General features: G+C 42.5%; 7 protein-coding genes and 1 long non-coding RNA gene across 8 annotated transcripts; 3 read left to right on the top strand and 5 right to left on the bottom strand.

The window, feature by feature from the left end:
- Positions 1 to 115: 115 nt before the first annotated feature.
- LOC110849122 (cell surface glycoprotein 1) lies at positions 116 to 1,440 on the bottom strand. Its single transcript, XM_022096498.2, has 4 exons — positions 721 to 1,440; positions 535 to 655; positions 338 to 402; positions 116 to 276 (listed from the first exon to the last, which is right to left on the bottom strand). Exons 1-4 carry the CDS (start codon positions 1,429 to 1,431, stop codon positions 154 to 156), a joined length of 1,020 nt encoding a protein of 339 aa, XP_021952190.1. The 5' UTR covers positions 1,432 to 1,440; the 3' UTR covers positions 116 to 153.
- Positions 1,441 to 1,539: 99 nt separating this feature from the next.
- On the bottom strand, positions 1,540 to 2,735 carry LOC110849472. Its single transcript, XR_002547822.2, has 3 exons — positions 2,244 to 2,735; positions 2,049 to 2,124; positions 1,540 to 1,984 (listed from the first exon to the last, which is right to left on the bottom strand). It is a non-coding gene; the product is annotated as an uncharacterized LOC110849472 (long non-coding RNA).
- Positions 2,736 to 6,284: 3,549 nt separating this feature from the next.
- On the top strand, positions 6,285 to 8,196 carry LOC110849121 (protein ALP1-like). The gene is made up of 3 exons (XM_035851048.1): positions 6,285 to 6,869; positions 6,937 to 7,055; positions 7,119 to 8,196. The coding sequence occupies exon 3, from the start codon at positions 7,156 to 7,158 to the stop codon at positions 8,065 to 8,067; it is 912 nt and encodes a 303-aa protein (XP_035706941.1). The 5' UTR covers positions 6,285 to 6,869; positions 6,937 to 7,055; positions 7,119 to 7,155; the 3' UTR covers positions 8,068 to 8,196.
- Positions 7,745 to 9,511, bottom strand: LOC118435282. The gene is made up of 4 exons (XM_035851050.1): positions 8,964 to 9,511; positions 8,758 to 8,908; positions 8,516 to 8,696; positions 7,745 to 8,446 (listed from the first exon to the last, which is right to left on the bottom strand). Exons 1-4 carry the CDS (start codon positions 9,151 to 9,153, stop codon positions 8,246 to 8,248), a joined length of 723 nt encoding a protein of 240 aa, XP_035706943.1. The 5' UTR covers positions 9,154 to 9,511; the 3' UTR covers positions 7,745 to 8,245.
- A 149-nt stretch (positions 9,512 to 9,660) lies between these two features.
- Positions 9,661 to 11,947, bottom strand: LOC110849449 (transmembrane protease serine 11B-like protein). Its single transcript, XM_022096857.2, has 9 exons — positions 11,757 to 11,947; positions 11,603 to 11,677; positions 11,433 to 11,540; positions 10,852 to 11,264; positions 10,446 to 10,785; positions 10,254 to 10,355; positions 10,151 to 10,195; positions 9,919 to 10,082; positions 9,661 to 9,850 (listed from the first exon to the last, which is right to left on the bottom strand). The coding sequence occupies exons 1-9, from the start codon at positions 11,821 to 11,823 to the stop codon at positions 9,686 to 9,688; spliced, it is 1,479 nt and encodes a 492-aa protein (XP_021952549.1). The 5' UTR covers positions 11,824 to 11,947; the 3' UTR covers positions 9,661 to 9,685.
- A 108-nt stretch (positions 11,948 to 12,055) lies between these two features.
- LOC110849453 (protein masquerade) lies at positions 12,056 to 16,579 on the top strand. Its single transcript, XM_022096860.2, is given in 8 exon segments — positions 12,056 to 12,514; positions 12,576 to 13,322; positions 13,325 to 14,249; positions 14,548 to 14,834; positions 14,933 to 15,088; positions 15,217 to 15,301; positions 15,371 to 15,940; positions 16,222 to 16,579. Coding segments are annotated over 7 exon segments (2,418 nt in total). The 5' UTR covers positions 12,056 to 12,375; the 3' UTR covers positions 15,450 to 15,940; positions 16,222 to 16,579.
- A 2,904-nt stretch (positions 16,580 to 19,483) lies between these two features.
- Positions 19,484 to 23,839, bottom strand: LOC110849471 (protein FAM135A-like). Its single transcript, XM_022096882.2, is given in 10 exon segments — positions 19,484 to 19,739; positions 19,930 to 20,157; positions 20,328 to 21,485; positions 21,733 to 21,910; positions 22,079 to 22,372; positions 22,521 to 22,569; positions 22,630 to 22,977; positions 22,980 to 23,088; positions 23,236 to 23,324; positions 23,388 to 23,839. Coding segments are annotated over 10 exon segments (2,739 nt in total). The 5' UTR covers positions 23,465 to 23,839; the 3' UTR covers positions 19,484 to 19,530.
- Positions 23,840 to 24,074: 235 nt separating this feature from the next.
- On the top strand, positions 24,075 to 26,499 carry LOC110849120 (midnolin homolog). Its single transcript, XM_035851043.1, has 7 exons — positions 24,075 to 24,217; positions 24,498 to 24,963; positions 25,034 to 25,124; positions 25,190 to 25,337; positions 25,400 to 25,828; positions 25,993 to 26,097; positions 26,168 to 26,499. Exons 2-7 carry the CDS (start codon positions 24,794 to 24,796, stop codon positions 26,431 to 26,433), a joined length of 1,209 nt encoding a protein of 402 aa, XP_035706936.1. The 5' UTR covers positions 24,075 to 24,217; positions 24,498 to 24,793; the 3' UTR covers positions 26,434 to 26,499.
- Positions 26,500 to 26,711: the final 212 nt, after the last annotated feature.

Genomic DNA, 26,711 nt, shown 5'->3' with positions numbered 1-26,711 from the left:
CGAAATTTTTAAGAAAAAAAAAAGTGAGAGTAGTAACCATGGAAAGTGAGAGTCGTCATGTGCATTTATAAATAGGTAACCATGGCAACCAGGATAGAAAGTGAAACTTCCATTGTGTGTAAACTTTCTAAAAATTTTTATTTATACACATATTTATAGTGGATTAGACCAAGAATCACCATGACGACCTTCGCTTGATGATGGTGTTGTTGCCGTGGTGATGGTTGCAGTGGAAAAGCCTTCAACTTGTTCGTCAGCAGCAACACTTCCTTGTTCCTGGTTTATTTTAGTTATGGTTAATTAATTTAATTTTAATTTTAGTTTAAGGCACACCCACCATCGATAAAATGCTCCCCATGTCCATCGGCTTATCGAGGATTATCGCTTCCAGGGTGGAGAGATCTGCAATTTTTTGATATTATTTTAGGGGGCAGGTTGAGATTTTTGGGATTATGTAACCAGCGTGTCTGTCTTTCGTCTTTATCCATTTATAAAAAATCTAAGACACCAACTGGGGCCACGCGAAGTACGTACCTCTCCCGGTGGGGGTGGCTTCTGAATCACCCGCCCCCACATTGACCCTCAGCTCGTTCCCCCCATTTAAACTCAGAAGCATGTAAGTTATGCTCCCGTCCGCGTTCTCCACAGGGACCAACTGTTTATTTTATTTTTAATTAGTTGCCATGGTTACTAAATTTACGAAATTACGAAAAAACCTACGTGAACGACATTGTCCGTTTCGATGAGGGGCGTGGTCAGTTCGAGGATTTTCGAGGAATCTTGAGATTCTAAAACCGTTTCCATGGTGATTTGCTGCGGTTTTATCGTTGCCGTGGGTTTTTGCGGGATGGTTGCTAGGGGGGTTTGTGGGGGAGGTGGGGGTGTGGGTGGGGAGGGTGGAGAAGTGGGTGTGGTTTCTTCGGGTGTTGGGGGTGTGGTCACAGAAGGGGGTGCGGTTTCTTCCTCCATCATTTCTTCTTCTTCTAACGTTTCACTGTAATTTTGGTGGGCGTGGTCCGTCAAAGGGGGCGGCAAAACAGGGGGCATGGTTGCCAATAGCAACGCTTCCGTGTCGATTTCTTCCGTGTTTTCAGTCGTTTCTGGGGTTTCCATGGCGACCGACTCGGTTTCCATGGTTACTGGTTCTTCTTCTGGAGGGTCGTCAGGCACACCCCCTTCGTCCCCCGTTTCAGGGGGGGTTTTCTCATGTTCTTCACCCCCCTCGTCCCCCTCATCCCCCACTTCCTCAGTCCCCTCCCCCTCTACCCCCACAACACTCCTCTTAAGTAACCGATCAAACAAATCCCCCGAACTCTCCTTCTTCCCCCCCGCCCCCCCACCCCCACTCCCCCCACTTTCCCCCCCCAAATCAAACCTCTCAATCTCCCCCGTCTCCACCGTTTTAGTATCAAAAATCCTCAATTCCGGCATCTTCTCCTCCTCCTCTTCTTCATCCCACCCCCCCGTCCCCCCACCCCCTGCCCCCCCTCCCCCCTGAGGGTCCCCCCCTCCCCCTCCTCATCCCAATCCCTCAAAATGTTCTTCATCTCTTCTAACCTCTTCTTTTTCAAGTTTTCCTTCTTCAAAACGGGGGAAATCTTCTTTACTATCGCAGATTTTCTCTTGGTTGCCATGGAAACTGACACTTTACAACTCGACTTGTGCAAATTATAAGTGTTGATCCGGTCAAAGGATATTTTACATTTTTCACAGCTGAACCGCTTCTTTTCCGAGGGGGATGTGGTGGGTGTGGTTTTTGTGGGTGTAACAGGGGGTGTGGTGGTTTTAGTGGGTGTGGTGGTCACCCTGGAAACGATTATTTTTTTAGTGGGCGTAGCAACCTCTGGTTTGGCTTCGTCAGCCGTGATCTTATCGAACCAAACAGAGGATAAGGCCGGGGATCGCGTTGCTAAGATCGTTTCCATGGCAACCACGTCGGATTTGTAGTTGGGGAGTTGCGAGGGGTGGAGTTTTAGGAGTTTTACTGTGGATTTTAATTTATTATTCGGTTGCCATGGTTACGGAATTATTAAGAAATTGTAAATTACCCGTGGTGATCTTGATTAATTCCTCTTTTTATCGGAATCGTAGGGGATCAGGTCCGTTTCCTTGGTTACCTGGTGACTATTTTTTTAAATTATTTATTAAAATTATTATTAAATTTATTAAATTACAATAAAAATAAAAACAAATCCGTTCCTATGGAAACGGTAACCATGGCAATAAAATAAAACTCCACTTACTAATCCTCGTCCGAGGGAAAGGTGACAAACTTGAGAAAAGATTCCTTCCGTTTGGCCTTTTTCTCGACAATTTCGAGCATTTCCTGCGTGTATTTCGAAGGATCGACGAGCTCTCCGGGCCAAAATGTTTTGGATTCCAGGCGGACGAAATAGAGGTTTTTTGAGGTGGTGGAAGTGGTTGTGGTGCTGGTGGTGGGCTTCATTTTTGGGGCGTTTTTTTGGGGAATTAGGGGAATTTTGGGGAGGTTTTTGGGCGTGGAAACTTGGGTTTTTATTTTTAATTTAAAAAACACTGATGAAAAGCTGATTTTGTTTGTAATATTTAATGTCAAAAAGTTGTGTAAATTTGGGGGTAGATGGCGCGGGGGGTGTTTTGAGAAAGTGGGATTGGGATTTTGCTAGTAGTTTAGGAGCGAAAGGTTTTTCCTCCAGCGTGGAAGAAGTGCCGATTGAGTGTGAAAATATTTGTAAAATGGGGCCATCCATATATTACGTCATCAAAAATTCTCGATTTTCCGGCTCACCCAACGTAGACATTAGGGGATAGAAAAACTTGGAAATGATAGAAAAACCCAAATAATCCACTTTCTAAAATGATGACGTAATATATGGACGTTCCCAATACGGCAATTTAGCCTCGAAGGGATATAAATTTAGTGTTTGGAGTGTAGCAAATTTTCTTAAATTGAGCTTTTAAAGAGTTTGTGAAGCTGATATTTTTGAGGGGTTGCGTTGGAAGGTCGCTGCAAATTGACTTTGATCCTACTCCTTGAACTTGCCTCTTTCTAAGATGGACTGCAATTTGCACGGATTTTTTTGACCATTATTATTTTGTTTATGCTCATCAGAAAGAGAACAACAAAAATGTGATGATATCTTGATCTTTGATCTTCGGCTCTAGCTTTTCACCTGCGAATCTTTTCTCCGAAGGATACATTCTTTCTCTTCTCCTCCGAATCAAACTACGGTTGGCGAATTTCATGCAAGTGGTTTCAAGAGGTAAAGCACCATTTGAGCATGTCTAACAGCACCCCAAATGTCTCACATTTTTAAAATAAAACAATTTGCCCTATTTATGAAAGGGGTAGTTATGGAAACACCAGGGCTGACATTTTAGTTTGTGAACCTGATATTTTTCGGTGGTTTCACTGGATATTATAATAAATATGAAATCGTTGAGAGAGAAAATTGCGCACAAATTGCAGGTATAGCAATTGCGACTCTTTTTCTCGCACAATCTCACAATTTTGTGCCTTTTGACTCCAACCGACCCAAAACTGCAACTATTCAGATCTGCGTCCCAAATTATTGGAAAAGGTTAAACCAATTCCTTCTGAACATTTGAAGACCAAATTGATCGAAATCGAATCGTTCCACTCGTTGAACTTGCCTCCTTTTGACTTGGACGGCGGTAATTTGCTCGAATTGAATTTGGATGTTGGCATATATGAGTTGGCATGTTGGATGTTGGCATGTTTTGCAGAATCACCGGGAAAAATTGTGTCAGGGAATCCCTTCTTGTCAAATGAGTCCAGAATTTCGTAATATCCGGCTATGGTGAACGGATCCTGGCCATTCCGCTTTAATGCTGCTAAACCAGCTGGACTGACAAGTTTGATATTAGCTTATGTATTATCGTTTCAATCTAAAATTTAATTTTAGCCTTGGCAAGTGAAGGACCAGATTTGTCAACTAAAGAATTGGCCTAAAGTGGCGACAGCGACTCTGAAATGAACGATATGTCCCAAGATATGTTTGCAGAATTAGGAATAATGCGTACCGAACCAGATGATGATTTTCTTCCGAGATTAACACCCTTCTTTTAATTAAATTCAATTTCTGCCATCGCTCCTTTTCCTTTTCCTCTTTGTCGTTTCATTTAATTTTTCTTGTTCTACCAGTCGATCATTTCCAGAATTTTTTCTTTTATCCCATCAATTTTGTCCTTAAAATTTTTCCTATTTAAAATCTCATCCAATTTTTCAATAACTTGGAATGTTGTGGAGTCACCTCATGAACCATATTTTGTTTAATATATTTATTTAGTAAACATGCTGAATCCGATGTTTTATTTAGAACATTAGAGTTATAATTTTTATGCAATTTGTGTAAAGTTATTATTTGAGGAGAATGTCGTCCAGGTGGGACTTTGACTCCTCAAATCAAAGAATTCGGACGCTCCCACCGCGAAAGTTAATGAACACAGTTTTTCAATCATCACGACCCGGCCATCTCGGAAATTATTCGTACCTCCAAGGTTCAAAGAAATTCAACGTTTCCATGGTCATCCGAAGCCGCCTTGCATAGATTAACGTCAAGTTTGGCGTACTCGCTTAATAATCCTAATTAATTTAATAAAAATTTTGACAATTTATCAGTGAAAGTTACAAAGTCTGAATACTTTTGGCGACAATGCCCACGCTTCTTTTCTATTATGAAATTTAATTTCGCATATTACTTTTTAGCCCGAACCAGGGCTTATGTAATTGTCATGCCCGTCCATCCGTCTGTCTTTCGATAACTCTGGAACGAGTGGGCCGATTGACTTAAAATTTTTACCAGATGCATACTGGACAAAGTTAGGAAACGAGTTCGAAGATGGGCGGGGTATTATGCACCAAAATTTTGAAATTGTCGTGGAAAGCTGAAATTTGGCACAGAGGTAGTAAGTGGGTCCTAAAGGAAGCATATGAACTCAAATTGGAAAAATTTTCATCTGGAAGGGTCCGATTGGGTGACCCATACTGATTTTTCAAAATCGTCATATCGTGCTTAGATTTGGCATTTAGTTTTCTTATGGCTCTTCATGGAAGAGTATGGAATTTGAAAAATTTTCATCTGGAAGGACCCTATGGGGCGACCCCCACCAATTTTCAGGAATTAACATGGAAAGCTGAAATTAGGACCCGAGATCCTTACTGCCGTCTTATGATATAATTACGGGGTGGCCCACACCGATTTCCAAAAATTGATATAACCAGCTGAAATTTAGTATGGAGTCGAAAACTAACTTACGATTATCATTTTGGAGGTTTAAATTTCTAAATTTTTATAGAGATGACCTCATGGGAAGTAGTCAAGGGGAAGGGATAGTAAATATTTTTAGAATTTGAAGCCAAGTAATATCAAGAATTGGTATAACTTGCTTGAATGCTTCATAATGAAAAATTAGCTAGCACATCATTTTATCGAGAACTAGTGATAAATAGGAGTTGAGTTTTGGGTCTGGCCGAGAGAGGTTCTTTACTTCACTAGCTCCGTGAGTGAAATGCAACAGCTCAGAATCGGGTTAATTTTGAATCCTTTAAGAAAAAGGACGTAGTTGCATTAGCATCGGTATAGATGGATTGTTAATTAAATAATTTAATGTAATTTTAAATAATTTTAAACAGTTTCACAAGATTTTTAATATTAAATATATATTATATTGCTTTCACTAACTAATTATGGCACTAACAAAACCAGCTCAATAACTTAATTAAATTCTTTATAATTATGAATTCTATGTACTCTATGGGCAGATTTTGCCCGAAAGGGTTTTATTAAGGTAATAAATCAATCAATCAACTAGTGATAAATATGGGTTAATTATTTAACCCTGGTCCGGGCTAAGCAAAGCTGTACTATAGGTTTTAACGTTTGATTTGATAATGAGTTCTGCATACGAGTTCTGCATAGTCGACACTTGCATCACCATTGAGGGATCGCAGGAGCAAAGCAGCACAGCTCAGACCTCCCTGCTCCTCCTTGGGGTACAAATGAAATTAACCCACTAAATTCAAGCTCAGATGTATTTTCATCCATTTTATCGCAGAATCCACAACTGTAGACTAGATCAAGGCTAATCAAGTTACGACGTGTAACAAGCTCTAGCAGAGTCCTTTAAGAGGCGCCCCTCTGTGGATAATCAATTAAAATGTTTGGCTTTGCCGCAAAAATCTACCCAAACATTTTAATTGATTATCCACAGAGGGGCGCCTCTTAAAGGACTCTGCTAGAGCTTGTTACACGTCGTAACTTGATTAGCCTTGATCTAGTCTACAGTTGTGGATTCTGCGATAAAATGGATGAAAATACATCTGAGCTTGAATTTAGTGGGTTAATTTCATTTGAGTTCAGTGAATCCGCAAATGTCGATGAGATTTGTGGGGTTTTTTGAGACATGGTCATCCGCCGCAATTGATACCTTGCTTAAAAATCCATTGTTTACGCCTTATTTAGAGTATTATTTTCTGTTTATGTTTTTTAACATTTTATTTTTGTTTTGATTTATTTTTCATCATGCTAATTTATAGTACAAGATGAATATTTAAAAAATTTTCATCTCTTTCTTTTAATTTTCACGACAACGTAAAACCAAACACTATAAATTGACAAAAAAATAATCCCGGCCAAACATGAAAAATTGCAAATTACTCTACATATTTCCATCTAATTCATCCTGCTAATCCTGGATCGAACTACCATTATCAAAATTCTTATTGTTCAACGTCTGCGACGGCGACTGAAGAGAAAGCAGAGATCAGTTTACATTCGTCCCATATTTCTGAAGCGTGACAATGACGGCGAACAGCAGTTGGTCATGGATCTTCGAGATGACCCCTACTATAATTTCCGATACTTTAGGTAAACTTGATAATATGCATATTATATTACCACCACCGTTACCCATACTTTCGCATTATAAAAATAGGATGAGCAAAGAAAATTTCGATACCATTTTGGACTTGGTGACCCCAATGATCTCGCATCCGGCTAATCACATTCGTCCTATATCACCTCTTCAAAGATTGGATTGGCAATAACATTGAGGTACTGAAAATATCCCAATTTCGGGTAGTGTCGTATGACAAAACAAACATGATTTTCGTGCAGGTACCTCGCCACAGGAAACTCTCAAATTTCTCTTGCAATGAGCTTCCGTGTATCGCCTTCTTCTGTGTGCGGAATTATTAGAGAAACTCTTGCAGCAATTAATCAAGCATTGAAGTCAGATTATTTGCCCACCCCCACCGCATCTACTTGGATAAATAATGAAAACCAATTCAGAACAAAGTGGAATTTTCCTCATCCTTGTGGATCATTGGATGGCAAACACATCCGAATCAAGTGTCCTTCGGCATCGGGGTCCCTGTATTTCAATTACAAGACTTATTTTTCAATCGTCTTGATGGCCCTGTCAGATGCAGATTTCAAGTTTACAGCCGTAGATATTGGGTCGTACGGATCTGAGTCAGATGGAGGAATTCTGGCAAAATCCCACATTGGACGCAAGATTTCCAGCGACACTTTCAACCTTCCATCGCCACAACCACTATCCAATACTGGTACTCCTCTGCCCTATGTTTTTCTAGGAGATGACGCTTTTCCGCGGCGGCACAACTTGCTGAAACCATACAAAGGAAACTTCCTGCAAAAGACGGACCGAGTCTTCAACTATAGGCTTTCAAGAGCTCGAATGACCGTTGAAAATTCCTTTGGAATAATGGCTGCACGATGGAGGATTTTCCATTCGGTGATTGAAGCGGATGTGGACCTCGTGAAGCAAATTACGTTGTCGGCCGTAATTTTACACAATTATCTAATGAATAAGAAAGACTTCAACAATATTACTCCTGATCGATTTGAGGATGGAAGAGTTCAGCATGGGAACTGGCGTGATACTGTTCAGAATGATAACGGGATGATACAAATACCAAGGCAAGGCACCAACAACTACACCCAGTATTCAGCTCAGGTCAGGAACCACTTTCGAGACTATTTTAATAGTGAGGATGGACCACTGAGCTGGCAAGATCATCATGTTGACGCGGGGGGTAGATGATTTTCTATTATGTTGTATTATATTGTTATAATCTTTTTGAGTGCATTGATTTGTAAATTATTTTGAGCAGTTTTTATTTCACCACATCTTGAAATAAACTACAAATACAAATTTTGGATATGCAACATAAACTCAACGCCTATTAAATATAGTTATATGTATTGTATAGTAACTGTAATTACAAAATATCGAGTTCTGTTTTGTACAAAACCCCATGCAGCTCATATTCGCAGGTCGCAGCAGCCTTGGGATCCTTTTCATGAATTTTGCGAAGTTTTGCAGCCAAGGTCTTCCCAAATCGCTCAAATTCGTCATCCTTCGAGTCACCTCCCTTGACAAAATTAAGCATTTGTTCCTCCAGACTGTCCAGCTTCCTCTTCTAGACACAGCACAAGAAAAATATAAGTTTACATGCATAAAAACCACGTAATAGAAGTAATATACGCACCCCTCCGAATTTAGCATGGGATCTCGGGCGAGGATTAGACTCTGGCACCGAGTTTTGAGTTTGAATTGGGACAACGGAAGTGTCAATGTTGTCATCGTTCAAGTCAGCAAAGTTTATTGTTGAGAATTCGTCATCTGCATGCTCTGTCTCGTCCTCATCACCATCAAGATTACAAATGGTCCTAAATGAAAGTATAATATCAATAAAAATTCTAAGAGAATCATAAGCAACAAACATCTCACTGAGACTGATCTTGTCCTCCTGAAATAAAGGACATTGCATCAAACAGTCGGAAGGAACTTCGTGCTTTAGCCCCACTTCCCGTTGGAAGAGCTCGTCTCGCGGCCAAGTACTGGGTCCTCAAACTTTGCCAAAGTGCCATACACACGTCACCTGTGTTGAGGTGCAGTTAATAATTATCAGAAACTTTATGATAAATTCAACCTACCAGGTTTTCCAAGCTGCTCTCCAATACTAGTAAAAGTATTTTGTCGCATCGTGTTGACCTTGTAGTCCTTGTCTTTGATGTCCCAGATGTGGCGGTGGGGCTCCACTAGGGTCACCAACTTGGATTCGAGCGCCAGTTTGTCATCCTCTGGCGAGAATGCGCTTTTCAGGGCTATTTTTTTGGGACCCATTTCCGCTTTATATCAAAATCTGGTGTTTTGTTTTATTTTCACTCGAAAAAAGTTGACTGGATGTCAACTTTGCAAAATGAAGCGAAACAGAAGAGAAAATGACACGAATTGCACTCTAAATTAGCGAAAAGAAAGTGAAAAGAAAATGTTGACATGACATTAATTTTAAACGAAACCAAAATGAAAAGAATATACTATAAATTGATGTCGTGGTGAAAAATAAATTAAACAGAAATTAAAACGACATTAATGCGTTACTCTAAATAAGGCGTTATGCCATAAAAATAAAATCATAACCTGCCCAATGCCGTGGGTGAAATCGTATACTCTTATACTACTAACGCTTATGAACGGAAATAGTCCCACTCCCACCTAAGAAAAAGCTCCAAACATGCAAAAAAAATATTCTTAGGTGCGCAGAAAAAAGGTGCCAAAAAATTCTTAGGTGCGTTACGAAAAAAAAATCTTAGGTGCTCCATGAACAAAAATCGCGTTACACAAAAAAAATCCCCACACTAAAATCACAAATTTATTACAAAAACCTCCTGACCCACCGGAGTAACCCCCCACTGCCCACATTCGTGTATAAAACCGGCATGCTCTTCGTCCCGCAGTGGAACCCGCTTGAAAACAGCCCAACGAGGCGATACCCACCCGAATCCGGACACGCCAGCGGAGATCCTGCGTCGCGAGGAGACTACAAACACGTATTTTATTAAATTGTTTCCATGGCAACTCTGAAAAAAAAATTCCATGGCAACTCACAAAACAAGCCTCCGCCTGAGGCTTCCCGCTCGCGCACAAAAGCCCGTCCTCTTTGAAATCATGGCGAAAATGGGGGGAAATGTTTTTCGAGTAATTTCCGAGCGCCGCGGAACAGGTTTCAGGGGACTCGAGGAGCTGCTCTGCTTCGTGGAGGTCGGAGGGTTCTGGATTTTATTTTTTTCTTATTTTTAGTTTCCATGGCAACAGGATTAAATAAATTAGTAAAAATTACCCCCCACGACCGCCGCGGAGCTCGTCGGGTGGCTGAATCCGGACACTGAAAATAAATAAATTTTAGCATGGTAACCATGGCAACCGAATAAAAAACCCCCTACCGATGCACCCCTCCCCGGAGTGATCCGAGTTGGGCGTGTCCTCCAAGCAAACGGTGCAGAAAGACTCCCCCGGCGATGAGGGTGGTGACAACTTCACGATCGCTATGGAAACATTAAATTTAAGTAACCATGGCAACCAATAAAAATCCAGTAACCATGGAAACATTAATTTTAGTAACCATGGCAACCTACCAACATCATTGACCCTGACCACCCCCCCATAGACCCCATATTCCTCATGAATGACTAATTCTTCCACATCCCTGTACCAGCCCTGGGACCACCCATTCATCGGGTGAATCAACCTCCGACTTCCGAGCACCACTTTAAACTGTTTTAGATCCTGCCCGAATAATCGTGACACGCACGTTGCCGTGGTTACCAAAATCGTGGAGGAGATCAGTGCGCCGGAGCAGAGGAATGTTCCCGGGTCGGAGTAGGTCGTGGTTGAGGGGGTGTGGTTCTGGTGGGTGTGGTTGTTCAGGGGGGTGCGGGTTAGGGCCCCAGTCCAGCAGATTTGCTGGGTGGTGGACTGTGGATTTATAATTTTTTTTAGTTTCCATGGCAACCAAATGAATAATTAATTTTTAAAAATCACCTTGGCAGCCAGCCGATTAATCCGATTGTTCAGACACGAGCTGTAATGCGTGTGGGTGTTTACACTCGTTTCCGTGACAACGACCGTGGTTTCCATGGTTTCCGTTTTGTTATTATTTCCAGGGGGTGTGCTGGTCGTCGTTGTCATAGCTGCCGTGGTTTCCTGTGTAAGAGTCGTAACATCCAATAATTTCGTTGTCATGGTAACCAACTCCGGTAACTTTGTGCTAATTTCCGTGGTGGTCGTCATGATATTATCCTCCACGGTTGTCATGGTTACTAAATCTTCGATGGAGTTTGATCCGGGTTCCTCAACGGACTTGCTCTCATCCTCTTCCACGCTTTCGATTGAGATGCTGGAGGTGGGCGTGGTCGTGGGGGTGGAAATGGGGGTGGTCGTGGATGTGGTGTTGTCTGTGGTGGGGATGGATTTTTAGTTGTCATGGGGATTTTTTTATTGAAATTTTGATTGTTTCCATGGAAGTTTTTTAAAATAAATAAAATCTATTTCCATGGAAATGGTAACCATGCGGAAAAAATCAATTTCTATGGAAACAACAAGTAACCATGGAAACCACTAACCTGTCACACCCCCCAACAATTTACAGCAGACGAAAAATGCACGTGGGGTGAATGCTTTTCTCAGCCCGTCGCAATGCCCGTCCTCGTCAGCAACAAACTCCTTGTCAACTGTTTATTTTTTGTAAATTTATAATTTATGTTGCCATGGAAATAAATCCGTAAATTCTCACCCGTGCAATCCCCCCCTAAAATACAGTAACCCCCCATCCCCCCACAAGTCTTGACCCCCGTTATCACAAACACGCCTGTAGGAAACAAACATATTAATTTTCCATGACAACAGAAAAAATACATTTCCATGACAACAATGCCAATATAACTGACCCTTATCAACGACGGGCAACCCCTTGACCACCGCAACCACGGAAAATAATAATATTAATAAATCCATGGCAACTCACTTAAAACAAAAATCACAGAGAGAATAAATCACCTTGGCAACCACCAAAGATAATAACAACCGAATCTCCTCTCCTTTATTAAACAAAAGACAATTGCGATGGTAACGCGACGACGACGAGTGTGTGTAAAAAAATTTGCATATCCCGTTACTCTGGCAACGCTGGCTTTACAGTAAAAATTCTATTCACACCAAGAAGTCTCAAGAAGAAGAAGAAGTTAGTTCACGGTTCATTGAACTGACTTTGAGAAAAAACGGGTTTTTTAATACGGACGTAACGAATATTTCCATGGAAACTTAATTTTCGTTTCCATAGAGAAATTGCGTTTCCTTAGAAACAGACAGTTTCCATAGAGTAACCTTGGAAACAAAGAAATTGTAAAAAAGGTGTTTCATTGTTGTTTAGGAGAGATTGTTGTTGCCGGTAGTTTTTTTTTCGAGTGGAAAATAAGTTGTCATGGGGATTTAGTTTTTTTTTAATTTTAAAAAATGTGGAAAAAATATATATTAGTGTTTAATTTAGTTATGATTTTTGTTAATTCCATGGAAACGGGGAATAAAAGTGATTTAATTAATCAACAAGTGGGGGTGGAGAAGAATTTTAAGGGGAGTGCCCCTCAGGGGGAGGAGGCTGAGGAAGAAGAGGAAGATGAGGGGCCAAGTTTTGGGGGGTTGCTGAATGGTATTTTTTTTTAAAGATTTTATTTCCATGGCAACAATTTAATAATTTTTTAAAAAATTAGGATTACTGGAGTCGTTTTCTAATCCAAAGCCACACCCACCTTCGCCACACCCACCGCAAAACTCAACGACCCCACAGAAACCGCACCCCCCTCAGAATCCCTGCCCCGGGCGGTGCGTCTCCCCCCTGGCATCCGTTTTCATGTGTGACAAGACCACGGAATTATTCAGTTGCCAGGGTAACCAGGTCTGTTGCCATGACGACCCACCAACGGCACACCCCTCGGACACTAAAAAAATCACCCCCTCGGAAATTTTAGATGACGACGACGAGGAAGAAGAAGAGCAGGAAAGTGTGGAAAGTGTGAAATTATGCGACGGTGTTTGCATCGGGAAGGAGCTGGCGGGGGAGGTCTGTGAAGAAGTCAGGGAGGATGGGGGGGCGTGCCCCAAGGGGAGTGTCTGCTGTGGGAGGAGTCTGAATTCTACCATGGCAACGGGCACACCCACTGAGAAAATAAAGAAGAAATGCGAGGGGACGTGCAGGTCCATGATTTTTGGGCTGTTTCTTTGTGATGAAATCGATTCAGAGGCGGAGTGCGGGGAGAGCCATCAGGCGTGTTGTGTTATGAAAGAGAGGCCGCAGCAGGCACGCCCACCGCAGGGGGTGGGACACCCACAAGGGGCGCACCCACAAAATAGACCACACCCACCGCAGGGGGCGCGCCCAACAACTCAGCCACACCCACAACCTCAAGAATCTGAAGAGGATTCTCCACCACCCACTCAACCGCGCCCACCTCCATCCGCGCCCCAGTCGCCGTCACACCCACCACCGCGCCCACATCAGCCACACCCACAACAACCCCACCCTCCTCCTCCCCCCAATCCCCCCCACCCCCACCCCCCGTGTGCCACGCCTACTGCGTCGCCCTGGCAGCCCTCCCCTACTGCCGCTCCCCCCTCCCCGGAACCTGCGGGATCAACGCGGGCTGCTGTGGTCACGATTTGCAGCCCGTCCTCCGCCCCGTTGCCACGACAACCACCTCCACGACCACGCCCCCCTCCACAGAATCGGATTACGACTCCATGGAAACGCCCTCGGCGGCGGTGGTTGCCATGGAAACGTGTCCTGGGCAGTGTATAAGACCGATCATGTCGTTTACCTGTTTTCTCAATGCGGAGATGACGGATGGGTTTCGGTGCGAGGATCCCAAGATGAAGTGCTGTGCGCCGAAGAAGAATTTGCCAGGGAATTCGACGCAAGGGGGTGTGGTCCAAGGAGGGGGTGTGGTCCAACCGGGGGGTGTGCCTCAAGGGAATAATGTCGTTTCCGTGGGAACTTATAATAAGTTCCCGCCACCCCCACAGCAACAACAGCAACCGTTTCCACAGCAACCGTTCCCCCAGCAGTTTCCACAGCAACCACAATTCCCACCACCCCCCCAACAACAACCCCCACCACCCCCACCCCTTCTCCACCCCAAACCTGACCGCACCTTCACCCAAACATCCCGTTACATCTGCGGCGTGAAAGGCGCGCCCGCGACATCAGCGCTGCAAATGCTACCCGAGGGGTTATTGTCGCGGCGGAAGCGCGTGGTGGGCGGGAGCGACGCGGCGCCGGGGGAGTGGTGCTGGCAGGTGGCGCTGATCAACTCCATGAATCAGTATTTATGCGGGGGGGCACTGATCGGGGTCGAGTGGGTTCTGACTGCGGCTCATTGCGTTACCAAGTGAGTTGCCATGGGGATTTTGAATTTTGGAAGTTGCCATGGAAATTGATTTTTAAAATTATATTAATTTCCATGGTTATAATTTAAATCAACGTTTCCATGGAAAATTGAGTTGCTATGGAATTTTTTATGAGAGTTGCCATGGAAATTATTTTTATGAAAAACCATGGAAATTAATTTTGCTAAAAAAATATAACAATTTCCATGGTTATATTCTTAAAAAAATCCAAGTTTCCATGGAAAAATAAAAAACCCGTTACCATGGAAATAAACTAATCACCATGACAACCCCCCTTAGCATCGTCCGCTCTGGAGACTCGATCTACGTCCGCGTGGGTGACCACGATTTAACATCAAAATACGGCTCCCCAGGGGCGCAAACCCTCCGCGTGGCCACGACCTACATCCATCACAACCACAACTCACAAACTTTAGACAACGACATCGCCCTGCTCAAACTCCAAGGCCAAGTATCACTAAAAGAAGGGGTGTGCCTCATCTGCCTCCCCTCGCGGAGTGGGGCAGGTGGGAATTTACTCCCCGGGAGGAGGTGCACCGTCACGGGCTATGGATACATGGGGGAGAGTGAGTAGTTTTTTTTTGGTTGCCATGGAAATTATTAATAAAAATTAATAAAATATAAAATGGAAACTGAAAATAATTAAAAATATGTGTTCAACTAGGCGGCCCGATCCCCCTCCGCGTTCGGCAAGCGGAGCTCCCCATAGTTTCCGATGGGGAATGCATTAGGAAAGTAAATGCCGTTACGGAGAAGCCTTTTGTCCTGCCGATTTCCAGTTTCTGCGCCGGGGGAGAGTTCAAAAATGATGCATGTCAAGGTATTGTCATGGATTTTTTGTTTTTTTTTGGTTGCCATGGAATTTTAATAATTAAATTTTCTATGTGGTTGCCATGGAAATTTTACTTTTCTCATCGTTACCACGGAAATAAATAATTTTTATCCTAGGCGACGGGGGCGGCCCTTTGGTCTGTCGAGAAGACGATTACTACGAATTAACGGGTTTGGTCAGCTGGGGTTTTGGGTGTGGCAGGTAAAATTTTTATTTAAAATTTCAATTTCCATGGAAACTAACCACCATTTTATTATAAAAAAAATACAGAAAGGACGTCCCCGGTGTGTACGTAAAAATCAGTTCATTCATCGGTTGGATAAATCAAATAATATCAATTTCTAATTAATTTTATACAAAAATTTATATAAATAAATAAATCCAGAGGGGTACAAATAAAAAAATAATAAAAAAATTCCACACACCGTTTCCATGGAAAATCTCCGCACCAGCGCCACCTCGCGTCGCAACCCCGCACTTTTCCTCAAACAAAAGACCATTTTCTTCACTTTTAACTCTTTAAAAAAAATCTCAATCAAAAGATCTCTAAATTAAAATAAAATAAAAAAAAATAAATGAAACCATGGATACGAATCATCTCAGATCACTGACTTTGTCCAAATTGCTCTCGAGCAGTTACGGCAATGGGTTGAATTCGAATTCGAATAACGGGGTGGAAACAGTGCTCGAAAATAACAAACCTTTGAAAATTAATAAACAAAATGTACAAAATTTAGTCGAAGGGTTCTGGAAATTGAATCAGAATGAAAAGTTATTGTTTCTCATTGGGATTCAGCAACAGCAGGGGGGTGGGAATCAGAATAAGGATGTCGTTGTTGGGTGGGTTTTTTTATAAGTGTTTCTATGGTTATTTTTTTATTTTTAAATGTTTCCGTGGTTACTGTTTTTCGTGTATATATTTCCATGGTTACATTTTTGTTTTAAATTCAATGGTTACCGTTTCCATAGTTTTAAAAAAATATTTCCATGGTTACTACTTTTAACTTTTTTTGTTTCCATGGTTTTTTAATTCACATTTCCATGGCTATAAAATCAATATTTTCATAGCAATTAAACAAAAATTCCATGACAACTAACTAATTTCTCTCTCCTCCCCACAGCTCCACCACACCACCAATCAACCCAGTAAACGGCGACCCCACCACCGCCACACCCACCAATCTCCCCACCCCCATCCCCCCAACCACACCCCCAATCCCCCCTCCCCCCACCCCCACCCCCTCCCTCTCCCGCCTCTCCTCCACCACCTCCTGGCTCCTAACAAACTTCACCTCCGACCCCCTCACGGCCCTCCCAAAGGAAGAAGTTTACGATTTTTACACACAAACGTTTCCATGGAAACCAATCTCCACGGCGGATTTCGGAAAACTAATGCGCCAAGTCTTCCCAGAAGTAAAAGCGCGTCGCCTCGGACAACGCGGCGCATCGAAATATTGCTATGCCAACATCCGCAAAAAATCCCCCAACGACGTGGATAAACCCACCCTCACAGAAATTAAAATCAGTCTCCATGACGACTATTTAAATTGGGCCAAGGCTAATTTCTCCATGGAATTTGACAATTTAGAAACTCTGCTTTATTATTTAAAATGTAATAATTTCAAAAATCCAAGGAAACGAAGAAACTCCTCAGTTTCCATGGTTACTAAGAAATTCGGAAATCAAAAAGCGGAGGACTTGGAAATCTCCAAATATTTCAAAAACGATGACGACGATTGGCCACATTTGCGAAATCTCCTTGACAACAGTAAAAAAAGACACTGTTCAAATAATGTTGTCATGACAACGAAGATTGTCGAGACTTTCGAACATAACAACCGATCCGCTTCCGTACCCATTTTCGAACAGTCCTCAAGTTCGAGATATATTTTGTCAAGTTCGAGATCCGCAGATTCCGGGTATGACTCAGTCCATAGCAACACTCCGTTAACGACCGTTGCTACGGATTTTAATAGGGATGAGTTTCTAGGGGGGAATCCTTTATTATCCAGTGTTTTGATGGAGGGGAATACCAGTGGGGGTGGGGGTGCGAGTGGGGACAGTGGGGATGAAGGGGGGGTGTTGTTTGACTCGGTTTTTGATTTAATTGTGGATGAAAGGGGGGAATTATTAGAGATGGATGAGAGGGATGAGTTGATTAGTGGGGGTGGGAGTAGTGGGGGGCAGGTGGGGGTAATGGGGTTGGGAGTAGTGGGGGGGTTGATGAGGGGGTTGTAGGGGGGAGTTATTTCGATGTCATTTAAATTATGGATAATTAAATAAACAGAGAAAGAGTAAAACCATGGCAACTGTGTGGCAATTTTTATTTCCATGACATATATTATTTAAAATTTATTTGCTCCGCTTTAGAGCAAATTACAAACTGCCAAATTAATCCTCTATCTCTAGAAGAAATTGCATTAGCAATTAAATTAGGTGGTTTTAGGAATTAGACAATCGAAAACATTAGCAACTCCATGTTTCCTAATGAGCATCTTCATTTGCCACCACTGACGTGATTTCTTTAATTTTGCCCTCGTATGTCACTGCTTTGTCCGATTCACTTGTGACCGAGGCGCAAGACTTGTGGATTTATATATTTATACTAATTTATCAATTAGTTGTGATGAATTACCTCGCAGTACAATTACTTCTTTTCAATCATCCTGGGAAATTCCAATTTTCAATCCCGTATCTTCCTGGAACTATCCACCACCCCAATAAATACCGCTAATAACGAGCGACGCCGCCAATAATTCCAGCCAAGTGAGGAAATTGATGACCAGTCAAAAAGCACTGGGAAGAAAGCTCATCAACCTCATCAGGATGGAGGAAGCAGATTTGATATAGCTTCCAGAAAAAATGAGGTTGACGAACGTCCATCATTGGATTAACGTAACCTACGTTTTGTAGGTGTAGTGCATTCGAAGAAATGAAAATCGAGCGTGATCCCTTCGTTGTCATGGAATTGAATTTGGTCCGTATTTCCAAGATAATCACTTTACCTATGCTGATAACTACTTAATACGAGTCCTGCAATAGCTCGGAAATTGCTAAATGAAGAAGCATTCCGGAGCAGTGAGATCAAACCTGCCTGGAAATTTCCTAAACCGAAGAAAGACCAAGTCGTATACCGTATAATTCTGGAGTTATGGCCCCTGGTAATTATTCCACCAGTCCAAGAAGGTTCCAACGTTAAAACCTTCAGTTTGATATCCGTATCCAAGAAGTGACTGCGAAGAAGCCTCAGTGCGTGGGGATAAGCGGCGAATACCCATACATTCTTTTTTTTGACTGGATGGCAAAATGAATATTGAGATTTAGCTTCATTTCTCAGATCGATGTTGATTTGCAATTCCTTCCACACTGTTCTATTTATGGTTGACATGTCCGACACAAGCCCGTACACCTGGACGCCAACGTTGAACAATTCGCTTATTATTTGGTTGATGATTCCCTTCGTGAGACGAGCATCCAAAGTAAATGACCTGTTTCCACTGGTACGCCAAACTTCTCACGGTGACTACAAGTAAGTTTTTATGTGGTCCCAGGATCTTCTCATTTTTCTGGTCGTACAATACCCTTCCGTCAATGTACATTTCATCAAACGAGATCATGGCAGCTCTTTGTAGGGGCGTGCGAATTCTAAGAATTCGTTCTTCATGACTTGAAACACGGGTCAAATAAAACCAGGTTGAACCTTTATCCGTTGCAGGTGTCCCAGGATACAGGATCTGGATGGAAATGGATATCCGATCGTGTCCCTCAAAAATGCATAGCATGATGAAGACGCACTAAAAATGCTAATTGCTGCAGACAAGTCATTTTCATTCCATCGTTTGAAGTTGGTTTTGCCGATGACGAGCTCGATCATGTTTTGAGTCAAAAACTGCATACGGAGTTATTAGGCCCCTGGTAATTTTTCCACCAGTCCAAGAAGGTTCCAGCGTTAAAACCTACTCCATTTAGCCCGAGTCAGGGAGTCTGACTCGGTGAGTCCTAGCCGGTTTTAAATTTTTCTCCAAATTGACCGACATACAATACTTTTAACCTCTGGTGTAATAATTCAAGAGTTATGGCGAAAGCTTGGAAAGAATATACAGAATGATTTCCACTGGGATCAATTACGAAATAGTGAAAGTAACGTCAAAAAGTGGAGCCACCAAGCGATAGCCCCTCACTACGATTATCATTCCAGTCCAAGAAGGTTCCAACGTTGAAAATGGAGCAAATTTCCCATGAATTACTACAGCTTTCCTTAAAATAGATTTCAAAAATGCTTTTAATACTCCAAGGAAATTGTTCATGAACCAATACCTCAGCTTTATTTCCGTGACAACCATGACAACGCTATGAATTATAAAAATAAATAAACACAGAGAATAACCATGACAACCACTTCTTTATTAATCACCATGACACCCACACACCTACTGAAAATACCTGACCCCACTAACGCTTAAAAATTTCTCAATAAAAATCTCCGAATCCAGCACCGCGATGTGCGCCGCCCTCCCGATCAACGAATTCGCGGTGTGAGGATTAATCGCGTGGTGAACATCGTAGCGGATCAATTTCGTCCCCGGATTGGTCAAAATCGGGTTCAGAATGTTCATCACCATTTCTCGGTAGGCTTCACCTAAGGGGAAATTTAGAAAAATCGGAAATTCTTAGGTGAGCACGTTGGGAAAATTCGAAAAAATAGACTCGCATAGGGGCCGTCCATAAATTACGTAACACAAAAAATTGCGATTTTTTCACGATTTTTCCCGATTTCTCACGCCACGTAATTTATGAACGGCCCCCTCGAAAAATTGAAAAAAAATTACCCTGCGCCGACCCATCCTTGAGGCTGGCCTTGCAGTTGATGACGTGGGCGGAGTGGACGGGGACGTAGCGGTCCTGGCTCGACCCGCAGAGCAGGACGTACTTGAACTTGTGCAAATTGGACTTTTCCGAGAGTTTGTACATGAACGTGGAGCGGATTTGGGGGGCGTCCTTCAGCTGGAGTTGGAGCAGCGACGAGGATTTCTTCCACTTCTGCATCAGCCACATGCCTAAGATAGATTTTTTTTAGTTTTTGCCTAAGAAAAATTTACATTAGGGGTATTCACCGTAGCCTAAAACCACTTAAATTAACCAGGAAAAAATCGAAAAGACCCATGGTGAATACCCCTAATGGAAAAAATTATTTTAAAATTCAATGAATACCCCCAATAAAACTCACCCATGGTGACCAACCCCGTGTTGTACAAGGTCCCCAAATGAGGCCCACTCAGACTCAAAAAAGTGTGCAACTTAGGCAGAAGAAACTCCAGCTTTTTCTTAGTCAACGCACTCCGAATGATGATATTCCCCAGGGAATGCCCCACGAAAGAGACCCTCACCGGATTCAGTTTATTAACCTCCAAATGGGTCAAAATCTCCGTGACCAACTTCTCAGTCATGTTGTCAAAGTCCGTAAAAGTCGTCCCGTCCTGGTTCTCCTGGGACATGAGAAACTGCAAATTGTGGCCTGGCAGCGACACTTGTAAATAGATTTTGAACAATCGTAAATCGTGACAGGAGCCGTCCAGCCCGTGGACGCAGATTATCAAGTGGAGGCCTTTCGGGTGGAATATCCGGAGTTCGTCGGGGATCAGGAAATAGGGAATCGTGAGGTTGTTTTGGGGTGGGTCTGGTTTTTTCTTAGGTGAGGTGATTTTTGGCGTGAGTTTTATTGATTTTTCCATGGTTTTCAACGTATCCACGGTTGCTATGGCAACGGAGTCAGCGAATCCCTCGGGAGGGTTGATTTTATCCTGGAATTGTGGCGGAGGAGGGAGAAATATCGGTTGCGATGGAGATGAAGAATTGTCATCGGAGGATTCCCACCCGGATTCTGAGGACTCTGAAGATTCAACAATTTCCTCTTCCGAGGATTCGAAATCGTTGAGAAACGGGGTACTCAAGAATTTCCTTAGTTTCTTCTTTTCAAACTCGGAATTCTGACTGTGTCGCCTTGGCAACGTGGAGGTTTTTTTTATTTTTTTCTTTTTCTTCGTTGCCATGGTTACCGGGGGGTTTAGTAACAAGGTTAATTTTGCAGAGAGTTCGGCGGGTTGGACTTGTTTTGTAGTTTCCATGGTGGAGGAGGAGGAGGAAGGTTCGTGATTATCTTTGAGGACTCCACAGTTGCATTCCATTTTGGTTTCCATGGGGTTGTTTTCTTGGGATATAAACTGGTCTTCGAATACGATGGGGATTGTGCCTCCGTCCCCGTCGATTTCCGTGCACTCGATCGGGAGTGGAGTGTAGTTTATGGACTTTTTTAGGAGTTCGACGATGGGGGTGTAGTCTTTGGAGGTGTAGGCGGATTTCAGGGGGTTCGAGGTGATGTAGAAGCCTGTGGGTTTTAGGGGTTTTATTATTTTGATTTTTTTTAGTGTGCCAAATTTTTGTGCTAATTTTGGCACGCCAATTTTTGTGCCAATTCGTGCTAATTTTGGCACGCGAATTTTTAGCGTGCGAAATTTTGTGCCAAATTTTAGCACGCCAATTTTTGTGCCAATTTTTATGCCAAATTTTAGCACGCCAATTTTTGTGCTAAATTTTGGCATTATTATATTAACATGGTAACCATGACAACTGACCCTCACTCCACCTCTTGACCCTCAACTGATGATGTAAATTCGCTAAATAAACTCGGACGGGGTCCTTGCTGACGATGAGGTCGAGAAACCGGTGCCAGAGTAAAATGTTCTCCGCGCAGAGATACGCGATTTGCTTGTGGGCCTTGAGAAGGAACTCCTCCACTTCCTCAGGGGGTTTCTATGGAATTAATTTCCATGGTTACTTAATATTTATAAATTTGGTTTCCATGGAAATATTTCCATGGCGACTTGAATATTTAAAGGATAGTTTCTATGGAAACAATCAAATCTCCATGCCAATATATACAAAAATTAGTTCCCATAGAAATTAAAAAAAACTCCATACCTTCTCCTTAAGAAACGCCTCAAAATTGACGAAATTCCCCCCACAAAACACGAACCCGGATTTGAACCCTTCGACCAAATCGTGTCTTCCGAGCACTTGTAAAAACTCGATTAATTTCGTCTTCAAACTCGAATTAGACTCGAGCAAAATCTGCATAATTAATTCGTGCGTGGTTTTCGCGTTGCTAAGGAAACGCGTCGAGGAGATCAGTTGCGAGGATGACGAAGGAATACAGCTCGTGGAGGATGAGGGGGTGGAACACGTGGTGGGTGTGGAGGGGTGGCTCCCGGGGGGCTGAAATTTGGATTTTTTTAAAGATTTATTTCCATGGTTACTTTTTTTTTAAATTATTTCCATGGGGATAAAATTCTAAATTATTTCCATGGAGATATTTTAAAAATTATTTCCATGGAAATAAATTAAAAATTAAAAAACAACCCACAATCAAATCCGGCTTGGCGCTGGAGCAGTTTAACAACGTCCCCTTGGATCTATAGAAACAAATTAAAATTTAAAAAAAAATCCCCATGACAACCGTAAAAAAAACTCACATATGCACCGCAATGACCCCCCCGTGGATACTAAAACTCACAGCACACAGATGAAAATAGTCGAAAAACACATTCCGATAATAATGCACCGAACTAGAGTTTAAATAATAATGGATTTGGCAAACTCTCGTGGAAACTATGGCATCGTTAAATTTCAGATTTAAATCTAGAAAATATTCCACTTTGTTCAGTTCCTCGACGATTTTTGCCATGGTTACCGAGGACGTTAATTCTTGTTGGAAATGGATTCGGAAGAGGAATATTTCCTTTAATTCGAGTTCTTCGTTACGGAATAGGATACGAAATGGGCGTGTGGTTGTTATGGTGGAGTCCGTTGTTAGGGTTGGTAAAGGGGGTGTGGCTGTGGTGGTTGTTGAGGTGGTGGGTTGTTGGAGGGGGTGGGCAGTGGGGGGAGTTGCGAGTGACTAGTTGTGTGGTGGGTGGGGTTCGGCGAGGGGTCTGGAATAGTAAAAAATTTATAGTCTTTATTTCCATGGCGACTTATAAATTAATTTTGAGAATACTATAAAATAGTACAACTATAAAATACTAAAAATATAGTCTTTCTATTTCCATGGCAACAACAAAAAACCACTAAAACCTCACCCTTCTTCCCCGTCCCCGCACTTGAAATCTCCACCCTCACGGGTAATTTAGTATTAAGCACCCTCAGAGCCAATTCCAATTGATAGTACCTAAAATTTTAAAACTCCAAATTAGTAACCATGGAGAAATTCCGTAACCATAGCAACCCTTACCCCCTCAAAAACAGGTCCACATTATAAAATTTATGCAGCTCCACGACAAACTCCAACGTCAACTCGGAGGATCCCATAATTTTTTTTTAATTCGGTAACTATGACAACCAATTTTTATTTATAAAAAAAACACACATTCACGACACACTTTTCACACTCTACACACTTTACTAAAGAAGATCCATAGCGATCGTAAAAAGCGCATGAGCATGAGCACCACCTGAATGCCTCGTGGAGCAGAAAAATTAAATGAACCGTGAAATTTGTGACATCTTATTTTTGGCTAATTTTTAGAACAAATGGAGCGTAAATGGAGAGGTTATGGAAAAGGATAAAAAGGGTTGTGTGAGTTGCCATGGCGATTAGTCGTTTGTTAGTTTTTGAGTAGTTGAATAAAGATGGGATATTTATTGAATTTATTCTTTGGGGGTGTGGTCAGTTTTATGAGTTTTTCGCTGTGGGGTGGGGGCGGGGTGGAGAGTTTCTTTCCTAATAAACATGTTTCGATTGGTAGTGGGGGTGGGGGTGGTGGGGTGGGGAGGTGAGTTTTATTTCCATGGTGATTCGTATGAATATTTCCATGGTGATATTTTCATATATGAATATTTCCATGGTGATTAATTTAAAAATATTTCTCTATAGCTACCCCCTGATGGCTCGGTCTGGCGGCGGGGGTGGAGGGGGCGGTGGTGGGTGGGGTTGGGGGTGGCCTTCGCATGGGTGGGGGCATCATGGGAATGATCAAAATTTAGACCTTTATTCGCTCCTGGGGGGGCTGAGCTTCGCGTCGTTGCTCGGGGCCACCATCGTGTTTTTAGCCAGGAGGAATAGTAAGCTGGAAATAGTGTTTTTTATAGGAGTTTAGACTATGAATGGGTCTGTGAAAATGCTATGAAAAAGATGAAAACGTATAGAAAATGCGTCTATGAAAAAAAGTCTATAAAAAACTCTATGGAAACGCATCTAGAAAAACGCCTATAATCCTTCCGCCTATTTTTAAAAATACTAAAAACAGTTAGAAAAATACTATAAATAATAATTTTAAAAAATACTATCACCATGAAAAAAACCATGGAAACACCTAAAAAAAACCTCTAATTTTTATAATAGCCTCCGGTCGCCGCCGCCGCTCCCTGGACGGGACCCGTTACCTCGACGACGACGAATTTGACACCCCCACAACCGCCTCGGGCCTCTATTTCACAGACATCCTCCGAATGATAACCAACCACACAAATTAACCTCACCAACCACCAGATGCCACTTCCATTGCCATTCCCAACACAACTTCACCCTCAAATCCACCACCACCACCACCGTTTTACTAAATAACGGGACGTACCACTGCTGCCCTTCTTTTCTGTTATATTTTATATAAACATTTCTTAATAAATTTTTAAAAAACCATGGAAACGAATAAAGAATTGAATAAACTCTCGATAGAAATTGCCCCCACGACGGGGGGCGCCTTTGATTTCCTCGTCGATCCCGAGGACTCGATTGATTTCATTAAAAAATGCATCGCTAAAAAGTTAAAAGTGGGCAAGGAACAGATTTGTTTGCTTCACAGGGATAGGTAAAACGTTTTTTTAGTGTTTTTTAGTATTTTTCGGTTGCCATGGAAACTGAGTCTATAAATATGATAGGCTCTTGGAAAACTGCAAAACGGTGAAGGACTATGGCCTAGCGGATGGTTCGAGAGTTTCCCTAGTTCCGAGCATCGAGACCGGATTGGTGGTGGGTTTTTTATTTTTTTATTTAGTTTCCATGGTTACTTAATCGCCATGGTGACTGAATCACAGACGCAGCGCCCGGAGCAATCCGTGTTGGAAGCGCTGGAAGGTCTGAACGAGTCGCAGGTTGGGGATTTCCTCAGCGGAAAATCCCCCCTGAATTTAACAATGCGGTTGGGCGATCACGTGATGTTGATTCAGCTTCAGTTATCTAAAGGTCTGTTTCCATGGTTACTAATTTATTTTTAAAAGAAAGTCTTAATTTTTAAAAATCACCAGGGCAACACCACCACGCGACGACTTCCTCAATAAATCATGACAAATCTTCGGAAACTCCTCCTCCCAGTGAAACCGCCACACCCACCACGATAACCCCGCCCACCGTGACTCCTCCTCCCCCTTCGGATCCTCCTCCCCCACCCCCACCACCAACTCCACCCCCTACACAACCCACCCCACCCACCCAATCACTCCCCACCCCCCAACCCTCCTCGTCGTCCCTCGTGGAAGCCTCCCGAAACCTGACAAACACTTTGAAAAAGCTGAGCAGTCACGTGACCACTTCGGATAAGAAAAAGACCAATCGGAAGCGGAGGCGGAGCGAGGAGTCGACCAATCAAAAAGCTCCAAATAATAAAGAGGAAAAATTACCAATCACCAATCACATGCAGCATCACGGAAAGGGGGTTTACTCGGGGACTTTTAGCGGTGAGGTCACGTGGTTTTTGTTTCCATGGAAATTATTTTCTTCGTTAAATCCAGTCTCCATGGAAATTATTATTTTTTCTATGATTTTATAGTTTCCATGGAAAATTTCTAAATATTTAAGTTGCCATGGAAATAATAATTTTTTTCTTCCTAAAATCCCACAGGAACGTTGAACCCCGCCCTGCAGGACGGCCTCGGAAAACCAAAAAAACACGTGTCCACCATCGTTCACATTTTAAACGACTTGCTCGGCGGGGTTCAGGCGGGGGGTGAGTTTTTTTTAAATTAACTGTTTCCATAACTGGTTTCCATGGAAATAACAATCCTCCGTTCCCATAGCAACCACCTCCTCCTCATCGAAAAAGAAGAAGAAGCACCACTCCACCTCGACCACGACCCCATCCTCGACGATAACCTCGGAGCCGACGGAGGAGGAGCGCGCCCTGGAAAATGAAGCATTAAGAGTGAAAATGGAGGCCTTGAGGGAGCAGTTGCGGTTGAGGAAGGGGAAGTTTAATAAAAGTGGTGGGAGTAGTGGGAGCGGTGCCGGTGGTGGGAGTGGTAGCGGATTAGCAGGGAGCGATGATCTTAATGTCAATAGTTGATAATTTATTTTTGGTTTTTTTTAATTCGGGTTAATAAATTTTATGTTTTTTTGTATGGAAAAGTGATTTTTTTTAGGGGTGTGATATTTATTTTAAATTGTGTAAAGAGTGTAAATAGCATAATGGTGGGGCATAAACTGAAATTTACATAATTTACATAAAACCATGGAGCGACTAAACCCTGTGTCGATCATCTACCCAGTCGGGCCATAAATCGTGGGACGGGTTTTTCTTATTAAAAGTCGTTTATGTGGGAAATTTTTCCTACACTATTCACC

The sequence above is a fragment of the Folsomia candida genome, unplaced genomic scaffold (assembly GCF_002217175.1).
Source record: "Folsomia candida strain VU population unplaced genomic scaffold, ASM221717v1 Fcan01_Sc004, whole genome shotgun sequence".
NCBI lineage: Eukaryota > Metazoa > Arthropoda > Collembola > Entomobryomorpha > Isotomidae > Folsomia > Folsomia candida.
Note: the sequence above shows the minus strand (reverse complement) of the source record. Positions and strands in the feature narration are given on the sequence as shown.

Coding starts and splice junctions, on each gene's coding strand:
- LOC110849449 (XM_022096857.2), bottom strand. CDS start 11,823: ATGGATTTATTAATATTATTATTTTCCGTGGTTGCGGTGGTCAAGGGG. Junction 11,678..11,756: donor GTTGCCCGTCGTTGATAAGG/GTCAGTTATATT, acceptor TGTTTCCTACAG/GCGTGTTTGTGATAACGGGG. Junction 9,851..9,918: donor CTCAGGCGGAGGCTTGTTTT/GTGAGTTGCCAT, acceptor ACGTGTTTGTAG/TCTCCTCGCGACGCAGGATC.
- LOC110849121 (XM_035851048.1), top strand. CDS start 7,156: ATGAGCTTCCGTGTATCGCCTTCTTCTGTGTGCGGAATTATTAGAGAA.
- LOC110849122 (XM_022096498.2), bottom strand. CDS start 1,431: ATGCCGGAATTGAGGATTTTTGATACTAAAACGGTGGAGACGGGGGAG. Junction 403..534: donor AGCCACCCCCACCGGGAGAG/GTACGTACTTCG, acceptor AAAAAATTGCAG/ATCTCTCCACCCTGGAAGCG. Junction 277..337: donor TGGGGAGCATTTTATCGATG/GTGGGTGTGCCT, acceptor AAAATAAACCAG/GAACAAGGAAGTGTTGCTGC.
- LOC110849120 (XM_035851043.1), top strand. CDS start 24,794: ATGGAAACGAATAAAGAATTGAATAAACTCTCGATAGAAATTGCCCCC. Junction 25,338..25,399: donor TCAGCTTCAGTTATCTAAAG/GTCTGTTTCCAT, acceptor AAAAATCACCAG/GGCAACACCACCACGCGACG. Junction 26,098..26,167: donor CGGCGGGGTTCAGGCGGGGG/GTGAGTTTTTTT, acceptor CCGTTCCCATAG/CAACCACCTCCTCCTCATCG.
- LOC118435282 (XM_035851050.1), bottom strand. CDS start 9,153: ATGGGTCCCAAAAAAATAGCCCTGAAAAGCGCATTCTCGCCAGAGGAT. Junction 8,697..8,757: donor GGAGGACAAGATCAGTCTCA/GTGAGATGTTTG, acceptor ACTTTCATTTAG/GACCATTTGTAATCTTGATG. Junction 8,447..8,515: donor CCCATGCTAAATTCGGAGGG/GTGCGTATATTA, acceptor TGCTGTGTCTAG/AAGAGGAAGCTGGACAGTCT.